Below are 10,245 nucleotides of genomic sequence, written 5' to 3' on the forward strand. Positions count from 1 at the left end.
AAAAAAAATTCAATGCATTAAGGGGTGAATTCGAACTATGGATCCCAATGTTACTAACACATTTCAGATGTCACTTAATCCATACTCACTTTGACATGATGATAATTTATTAATTGGTGTCCTCTTATAGATAAACATAATATCTATCTTTTTTTTTTTTATTGTGTTAGGTAAAATTGACAATATTTTAACAATTTTTAAAACTAAGATAAAATTTTAAAACCAAAAAATTTTCATAAATAGAAAAAATGTTAAACTATTTATAAAAATAACAATAAAAACATCGATAGATACGGATAAATTTCTGTCGACGCCTCACATATCAATAATAGACTTCTATCTATTTCTATTATTGATAGATTTCAATATACTTCTATTAAACCTCTATCCGTTTTTATAAAAAAAGATCAAATTTTAAATTTTAAAAAATCAATAACTAAATCAATCAAAATATATGACGAAAAAGAATCAAACTTCTCAATTTACATTATTTTGGAAATTAAGATTATCTTTTACCCAAATAAATCCAAAAATAGTCCATACATACCATGGTATCAGATAGACATTTGTGGAATGATTTTTTTTTTTTCATATGTCAACCTTTTTAAAATAATTTGAATTGTTTATAATTTTTTGTATACCATGTAGTAACAGAAGAATACATGGACTTGGGCACCTAATCATTTTCCATAAATTAACATCAACTTCTCTATATTTAGTTGTACCGTATCCTCGTGTATCTCTTTAATTACTAAAAAAAAAACATATTTTATAAATTAAAAAAAAATTGTCATCAAAATATTTTTCGAAACATCGCCATGTTGCATGAAATTCAAGACTCCAATTGCACTACACTTGGCTACCAAAACATTGCCAATGCCATCCACGTTGGTGCCACGTGGATACAAACGTGGTTCCTTTTCCTTCCAATTTTCTCCCTGGCGGTGTGCATAGACAACAATACAATCCCTCCATTTCGCTCACTTATCATCTCTAATATCTTCCCCATTTCACAAGGCAAGAACACAGCAAGAGAAAAAAGAGAAGGATTAAAAGTAAAATGGCGTCGAGCGACAAGCCAACGGGTCCTTTGAGAGAGAGTGGGCTAGAGCCACAGCCACCGGGCGAGAAAATTGGAGTGGCGCAACAGATGTTGGACAAAGGCGCTGGTATGTTGCAGTCACTCAAGCCTGTGAAGCAGATCTCCCACCACGCTTGCTCCTTTGCCCTTTACGCCCACGACCTCTCTCGACAGATCCAAACCCACCATTACGTTTCTAGACTCAACCAAGACTTCCTCCAATGCGCCGTTTATGATTCCGACGACTCCCATGCCCATCTCATCGGTACCCCTACCTTCCATTCTCCTCTTTTAATTTTACGCCAAAATATCAATTTAGTGTCCTATATTAATATCATTATTAGTTCAAGGTTAAATTAAATTGACCCCATAGCTAAAGATTTAGGGGTATAAATTAATATTTTTCGGTTAATTTTTCTTTTCCTTTTCACAGAGGTCCTCTTTTAATTTTTTTTTGTTTCCGAAAAACCTTTTCAGGTGTTGAGTATATTGTGTCGGATCAAATCTTCGAGACACTGTCCCCTGATGAACAAAAGCTTTGGCATTCCCACGCATACGAGGTTTTCCTTTTCCCTCTTTAAGAATGTTTATTTAGAAGAGATATGTACATTTTTGTTTGCCTTGTAATTAAACTGAAAAGGAGGGCGCAGGTAAAATCAGGACTGATGGTTCATCCACGAATCCCGGAAATGGTAGTCAAACCAGAATTGGAAAATCTAGCCAAAACGTACGGCAAATTCTGGTGCACATGGCAGGTGGATCGAGGTACTAGATTCGATTTATCCTCAGTAGTTAAGTAAAACACTGGAAATCCCATTTAGTTATTTGTTACGTGCGAACAGGGGACAAGCTGCCGGTGGGAGTGCCGGCGCTGATGATGTCGCCGCAAGCGACGGGGGTGGGAATGGTGAAGGAGGAGCTGCTGCAGAAGAGGGACGAGTATTATAACATTTCCACAGATGCAATCAAAGGGTCAAGAGTTGAAATAGAGGAACCAGAGTGGATCCATCCGCTGGCTGATTATTGGAAACAACACGACGGCAAGGGTTTTGCCATCGACATTGTCCCTACGGATATGAAGTTAAAGGCAACGTTTCCTTAGATATTGACATGATCAAAACAATGTTGGTTTCTTCTTCAGTTTGGCGGAATAAAGGTGCCAAAGCTTTGGCATCCCTTAAATTCACGAGTTTAGGATATAATAAAATTTTAATGAAGAATAGGAGAAAAATAGACGTTATTATTACCCCTGTAATAATGTGTCTAAATGAATGTTGCAAGAACAGATAAATGTGGCTCGTGTAGCCCATTGTGTTATGTTTAGTCTATTCTTATTTTAACACCTCACCCTTAAAAACCAAACTAGTTAAACTAGCTTTTTTGGTTCATTTGGTTCATTTGGTTCATTTTATCCTATATCTATCAGGATTTACATAAAAAAAATTATGGAAGAAACCAGCAAAAATTGGATAAAAGAAGAAAACGGGAAATAAAAGAGAATTTTTTTTTAAAAAAAAAGAAAAGGGAAGTAAAAATCGAAAGGGAAAAAAAAATAGAGATAGGGGAGAAGAAAGAGAAAAGAATGTGTAATCAGACAAGGAAAGGTAACATTTTTATGATGATATGTTTTTAGATTTTCTTATTTTACCAAGCAAATATCTAATATTAATGGTGGAATATTTAAAGAAAAATCATGGTAAAAATTTTAAATTATGTAAAATTTTGATCTAAAAAAATAATAAAAAGGTAGATTTTTATATAAATTTTGATGGTGTATTTTAAGTGTGGTTGGTCTCATGAAGTAGAGAGTTGAGTTTGAATTAATTTTTTTGAATAGCAACAAAAAGAGAGATTCTACAGTTGGATGGACGGAACAAGTATAATAATTTAATACCAACACAACTCAAGAAAAGATATACGAATAAATCAATTAGAGACAAAAAGTAATCATAATAAAAGACAATGAAAAATAAACAACTTAGAGAAGGTCATGAAGATCAATCTGTCAAGAGACAACACTCTCACGAACCATAGAGACAATAAGTTGTAACAAAGTGGACGTTAATTTCGAACGTCCGTTATACAACCGACGATTCCTCTCTTACCAAATATAATAAATTGATACACACCAGAAGATTCGAAATAGCTTACTTTAAACGCGCTTATCAGACTCCACCCGATAAATCTAATTAAACTCCACATCTCATCTAACAATTCAATGAGACGAACCCAACAGACACAAACCTCACTCCCAAACACAGTAAAAAAAAAAAAAAAAAAAATATGCTTTCGAGACTCACCTCATCGACACAAAGCAGATAGGCAACATCCACCGATCGATTCCACCTCCTCAATCAATCCCGAGTACCTAATTTATTCTTCACGGCAGCCAGACACAAAAGGAATGTCTCAGAATATTACCCCAGACCAAACTAGATGAGCCCCACACACTCTAGGTCGCCTCGGACGCAAACTCTCCCAATAACTAGCAACAGTGAACTAACCATTACAACTCGGTACCAAAACCCAACAATCCTCCCCACTCACCCTCGTCTCCACATCCTGAACCAGACCCCACAATTCAAGAAGTTCCCAAGAAATCGAAGGCCAAAGCCAACAACCATCAATAGATAAAAAAATTTGACAGTCTAGCCTTACGACGGCTGACAGCATCATTAATCACGCGATCCCCATAAATCTCGAAAATGGACCCCAAAGGCAGCCACGGGTCCCACCAAACAAAACATTTTCTCCCACTATCAATATGCATCCTGACAAACGGCTTAAACCTATTACGACAGCGTAAAATCTCCCTCAAACACCAGGATTGCCCCATCCTCGTACGAATCACCCATAATGAACGATCCCGAAGCACATACTCCTCCATCCATGCAACCCATAGGGAACCAGATTGCACTAGCAATAACCATAACAATTTCAAAATAGCAGCCAAATTCCAGGAAGAAGTATGATGGATACTCAAACCCCTTTCAGCTTTCGACAAACAAACCTCATCTCAAGCAACACGTACACCCCCTTTACCATCAATCCACCCTCTCCACAAGTAGGCTCGTAAAATATGATCAACCTTATGGGCAACAAAACTAGGCAACATAAACACACTAAACCAATATACCTGGAAGCTCTACAACACTGACCAGACCAACTGCAAACGACCCGCAAAGGAAAGGGATCTCGGAGCCCAACTCCTAACTCGAGCAGTAATTTTCTAAATCAAAGGGACATAATCCATAACCTTCAACTTACCTGACAGTAAAGGAAGCCCAAGATAATGAATAGGCAAAGACCCAAGAACAAACCCCATACTTCTAGCCAACTCCCTAGCCACATCACAAGAAACACCAGCAACAAACATAGAGCTCTTACCCATATTAGCCACCAACCCAGATAACTCCGCAAACTGACTCAACACCTGATTCACAAAACTCAACGAACCATGATCAGCTGCATAAAAAATCATGAGGTCATCAGCAAACGAAAAGTGAGTCAACCTCACATTTTCACACCTATGATGAAACACAAAAGAGGGCAGAGGGTTATTCAGCATACGAGATAAGACCTCCATAACCATCACAAACAGGAACGGGGACAAAGGATCCCCTGCCTTAACCCTTTTCCTACGAGGAAAGTACCCTTCAAGAGATCCATTAATCATCACAGAGAAAAAAGGGATGTAACACAAGCACGAATCCAACTCACAAACTTCAAAGGAGTACCAATGGCCAAAAGAACACCAAACAAAAAGTCCCAATTAACAAAGTCATAGGCCTTCCGTAGGTTCATCTTCAGCATACAACAAGGTTTACTGATAGCTTGTAGAAATACAAGCTATTGCAACCTTTTATTTAGAATTATGAAGATTGATGAGCAAAATATGCGTTAATATGACTAAGGATTCATGTGGAAAAATGAGCTTACGTTGTCAGCACTGAGAATTTCCGCTAACCCCTTATCTTGTGTTATTTTGTGTCAAAATTTCTATTTTGTAGTTATCACAGGAGTCGACCGAATGCACTGATCTCAATGAAGAAAAGTTGGTCGCATGAACTGCCGCAACTACGATGATTATCATGACAGAAGTATGATCGCAAAGAGTGGGTGGAATACATTGATCCTTCATGAGATACGAATATGAACGCATGCCTCGAGATTTATGAAATCGTACAATAGATATTCTGACGCGCTTCCTGATCGTTGACCATGATGCAGCGCTGACATTCTCACCTACCGCATTAGTGATGGTGTCTAATCAGAGTGGGATTACTAATACTGTCGACGTTTGAGCTCTATAAATAGAGCCTTGGAGCCCAAATTCAAAGCATCTGAGTCTTTGCCTTGGGCAGATTCTTGTGATCACAAATGAGAGTATGAGCAAGAAATTCTTTGAGAGTTCTTCACTTCCACAACTTCCTCCGAGTGACAACCAGAGCTTCGCCGGAGATAGATCTTGAGAGAGACTACTCCACCGCTCATCCATAGCACCACTGGCAGGCTTGACATACATCTGATGGAAGTAAGAGATTTCCTACATCTAGCCCTCTACCTCCTCTCTTACCTCTGTATTGTATTACTTTTTGGCTTAAGACATTAATACATTTTGTAATCAATGCATCTCTTTAGTTCCTTCAACACTATTTTCATCATCATCATCTTCTTTATCATCTTTTACTTTCATCGCAATGAGTTAAGTGTAGATTGCAAGAGTTATCGCATACTTAATCATGCGGCATAGAGATATGACGCATGTAGCAAACCACCGTGAGGTGTGCATTATGCAAGTATAGTGTGTCAATCCTCTTTGCTTAGTGCGAGACTATCGCAATGCTTGTTTATGAGCTGAATAGCTATAACTAACTGCCCGGGAGGGTAAGTAGTGGAATTCACTAAGCAAAGTAAGCAGTGTTCCTAGAGATAGGAATAATCTTATGCTCAATGCAACCATGCGTTATAGAGATATAAGCATGTAGCTGACCACCGAGAGGTGTGCGATGCATTAGTGTGGCGAGCTGGGATTACCCTTACGAACAAACTTAAGGCTCGGTGAATTTTCTCTTCTCAACAACTCTACTTCTCCATGCATCTTATTACGCGTTAACAGTCGCCGCATCTTTACCGATTCTCATAGTCAAACTTCAATTGTTCAGTTTATTTAGCTAGGAGTAGGAGTAGTGCATAGTTAATCAATTTCTTTCTTTTTATTTTTTTCACCACTTCAAACACATTACTTAACAAACACTATTTAGTTGCAAGTCCTCGTGTTCGACCTCGAATGATCCCGAGAGACTTGTGATCTCGTTATACTTGGCGAGAGAGCAAGAAAACTTGTGACAGGGGCACATGATTAGCGCATACACGATTAACGCATTCTGCATGTTCCTCAAACAAACACATGATCATCGTATGACCATCAACGTATAAAAAACAAAAACAATTTATCCCCCACCATTTACCCTTATTAAGCCGATACCTCCCAACAAGCTCTTGGCACAATAAAATATTATCAGTGATACATCGCCCCTGTACAAACGCCGACTGGTTCCTACTGATAAACCGAGGCAAACACCCACGAAGTCTCTCAACAACCACCATAGAAATACATTTATGCACCACATTATTGAAGGATCTCATATCGAGAGGTCCATGAGCGTGTTCAGATCGCTCCGATCTCACCGTGACCGAAATACAAATTATATACATTCAATACATACAATTATGCAAATAAAGCTAATTATCGGCATGCTCAGAACAAGATAATTAACAGGGAAAGGGTTCCATACTAGTTGAAGACTATCTTCGAACTTCAGAACCCCAACGCAGCGGATCCCTCCAACAGATCTACCAACACCCGGCGGGAACGTCAACTGCAACAACACGATCAACACAAACACGAACGCCGCAACGGGGACGACATCACCACTAATGAGCCCGAGTATTCTCGGAGTGAAAACCTGTTGGGTATATTTTATGGACGCGTTTTGTTTTGTTTTATTTTTATCATTTAAGTACGGATGGGTTTGAAAATGAAATCATGCGTTAGACATAACTGATGCGTTTGCTCCCATGCGTCTGAGATCATGCGTCAGAATGATGATGCGTTAATCTTAGCATGTAATAATTGCGCATTCCTATCACAAGTTTTCTTACACTTGCGCCAAGTATAACACAAACGCAAGTTTCTCGAGTAATCCGAGGTCGAACACGGGGACTTGTCACTCAATAATATTTGTGAGGTGATGCATTTGAGGCGATAAATAAGAATAACAATAAAACGAAGAAAGTTAAAATGATTTACGCACTACTCTACTCCTAACTAAACAGATTGAGCAATAGAAGGCTTGCAATGAGAATAGATAGAGACATAACAACCATTAACACATAGTAATGTTTACTATCTTAAATCACCCGAGTAATCCCAGCTCGTTGCACTAACGCATCACACCTCTGGGTGGTCAGCTGCATGACTATATCTCTATAGTGCATGGTTGCGTCGAGCATAAGATTGTGCCTATCTCTAGGAACAATACAAACCTTGCTTAGTGCGTTCCATCCCTTACCTTCTCAGGCAGTTAGACGTGGCTACTTACTTTATAGACAAGCAATGCAGCATCCCATAGACAGGCGCTGCCACAACCTTTCACCAAGCAAAGAAGATTAACTCACTATACTCGCACAACGCACACCTCTCGGTGGGTTGCTACATGCGTCCTATCTCTAGGCTACACGATTATGCATGCGATTGACTTTGATAAATAAACGCTGAAGATAAACTATGATAGAGATGAAGATGATGAAGAAGACGGTAATGAAGGAGTTAAGATTTGCATTGATCACAAAATATCTTAATATCTCAAGCTAAAATGTAATACAATATAGATATTAGAAGGGAGATGAAGGACTCTGCGTCAAGGCTGCCGGTGGTGCAATGGTTGAATGGTGGAGATGTCTCTCTCGAGCTCTATCTCCAGTGAATGCTCCGATCGTCACTCGGTCTGGGTTGTGGAGATGAAGAATTCTCACTGGAAATCTCTTTCAAGCTCTCATTTGTGATCACAAACTTCTGCCTTGAGGCAGAAGCTTAGATGGCTCAAAATGAAGGTCTCAAGGGTTATTTATAGAACTTGGATGCCGACAGTTGTAATGATGGAGGTATGGCTCACTGCTGCTTTTGTCGCAGTATGGGGCGTTGTCACATCGCCTTATCTTCTTGATACTCCCAAGGTATGCGTCCGAGTTGAATTTAGCTGAAGTTATCAACGCGTTCTACCCATCTTGCGATCTTCTATTATGGCTGTCACTCCGTGGTCGCAATCTCTATTTGTTCACCGCGTTCTCCATGCGTTGAACGCATGGGGTTACTTGCAACTTCCATGCGTTGGACGCATGGGGTTGCGGTCTACATTCGTCTTTTGCGGTCGGCTGGCTTCAGCGCATGTGTTTGTCTGTGATTTTTTATTACAAATGCATGCGTTTGATTCCTGCGATAGCTACAAAAATAGAAACTTTGGAACGGAATAACGCATAATATTGGTCAGTGAGGTTTTAGGTGCTTATCGACGAAAAACTCAATTTTTCACAAATTCTAAGTATTATCACTGTGTTTTCTATCTGTTAGCCCTCATAATTCTAAATAAAAGGCTTATAATAACTGACATTTCTTCCAGTTATCAAAACTCAAAGGGTGGGCTTTGGTGAACTTGGTAGAGGACGGAGGACAAACGAATCGTGTAGCAAAAGTGCTTATCGCATAGAGGAGCTACACGATCGTGTAAGAAATGCTAAACGATCGTTTAGGAAAAACGTATACGATCGTTTAGATATATCGCGAGGTAAACGATCGTTTAGACGGAGAATGAATAAGCAACTATCGTATAGGGTCTCTCGGGAATCGTTTCACGAAATCTTTTGGGCGGAGAGAAGAAATATTGAATCTATTATTCAAAATGAAAACTTTTATTTTAACCCATCAGTTACCATATTACAATGCTATCTACACTACCACCACGTCCGGAATGTGGAAAAAATGAATTAAATTAATCATATAATTAATCAATTAATTAATTTAATATAATTATATCTATATATTTATATCCAATATTGATATCACATATCTACTATAGTATTTTCTCCTCTACTTTTATATAAATTAATATTTATTATAATTCCTACAAAATAATGTATCTTTCATACATTTGCCAATTAATATTATAATAATTAACCAGCCAAATATCATATATATTTCGAACTTCGCTCTTGTCAATTGAACATTTCAAATTAACTAGATACTGGTATAACTTTATCGACTTTATCCAACCTACTCAGGGGACCTAATGGACCTGTGGCTCGAAGCTCCAACGTAGCTGGAATTGCTGACTAAACTCTTTAGCACGAGATCCACATCCGTTAAATTGTTAGTGATCTCACTAAAGACCAACAGTTGAACTCTTCTTACACAGATATATTTCTGTGTCCATCGGATATAAACCAATAATGATAATGACCTTCACAGATGCTCGTAAGTTAACATGTTGGGCCAATTACCGTTTTACCTTTGTAGTTACATCTCACTCCTTAAGTACCACTGATCTTCTAATGAAAATATAGATCAATGTCCAACTCTGTGAACACTCTTGGGCCAGGAGAATGGTGTGGCACAACTCGTTTAAGCCCCAAAATCAACCCTTTAAGGATCATCTATCTACTTACCTCCTTACTTAGGGAAGGAGTGAATTCCATCTTGAGTAGCTGAGTTCTCCAACTCCCAAATCAGTACGAATCCCCAAAATGGTAGGTTTAATCGAGCGACCTGGCACACTCGCTACCCATACAAATCAAAGGACCGCTCTCAATAGTAGGAGTTCCAACTCACTCAGGATTGAGGTCATGTTACCATATGGTCATCCTAGTGAGGGCGACAGTGCTCTGTCATGTACGGTGTTATATTGGATTAGAGGCTTACAATATTAGTGTAGATCAAATCACTCTGTCAGTAGAGAGATCGCCCACGCAGCTATTGCGATGGTCTCTACATTGTCGGTATTGTAGCGAAGAGGATTGCTAGGTGAGTAGGGCTCTCGACGCATAGACGGATGGATATGCTGGAGCATGATGGAGCGTATCATGAAAATAGAGATGAACGTGGTACA

At 38.8% G+C, this 10,245-nt stretch overlaps 2 protein-coding genes across 3 annotated transcripts in view; one reads left to right on the forward strand and one right to left on the reverse strand.

Moving 5' to 3' along the window:
* The first annotated feature begins 52 nt into the window (after positions 1-52).
* On the forward strand, positions 53-2,423 carry LOC120073711 (oil body-associated protein 2C-like). Its single transcript, XM_039026512.1, has 4 exons — positions 53-1,346; positions 1,559-1,641; positions 1,732-1,846; positions 1,924-2,423. Exons 1-4 carry the CDS (start codon positions 1,061-1,063, stop codon positions 2,181-2,183), a joined length of 744 nt encoding a protein of 247 aa, XP_038882440.1. The 5' UTR covers positions 53-1,060; the 3' UTR covers positions 2,184-2,423.
* LOC120073714 overlaps positions 1,273-10,245 on the reverse strand; it is a 22,307-nt gene continuing 13,334 nt past the window's right edge. The window contains exon 2 of one of the 2 annotated variants that reach the window (XR_005480779.1): positions 1,273-1,404. Coding sequence is in view for 1 of the 2 variants with exons in the window: in XM_039026514.1 (XP_038882442.1) it covers positions 4,311-4,546 (236 nt within the window). In the remaining variant the exon portion in view is untranslated. Of the gene's footprint in view, positions 1,405-2,564; positions 4,547-10,245 lie in introns of those variants that run through there. The other variant, XM_039026514.1, reaches the window with a different exon arrangement.

This window comes from Benincasa hispida, chromosome 3, assembly GCF_009727055.1.
Source record: "Benincasa hispida cultivar B227 chromosome 3, ASM972705v1, whole genome shotgun sequence".
NCBI classification, from domain to species: domain Eukaryota; kingdom Viridiplantae; phylum Streptophyta; class Magnoliopsida; order Cucurbitales; family Cucurbitaceae; genus Benincasa; species Benincasa hispida.

Coding starts and splice junctions, on each gene's coding strand:
- LOC120073711 (XM_039026512.1), top strand. CDS start 1,061: ATGGCGTCGAGCGACAAGCCAACGGGTCCTTTGAGAGAGAGTGGGCTA. Junction 1,347..1,558: donor CTCCCATGCCCATCTCATCG/GTACCCCTACCT, acceptor AAACCTTTTCAG/GTGTTGAGTATATTGTGTCG. Junction 1,642..1,731: donor GGCATTCCCACGCATACGAG/GTTTTCCTTTTC, acceptor AGGAGGGCGCAG/GTAAAATCAGGACTGATGGT.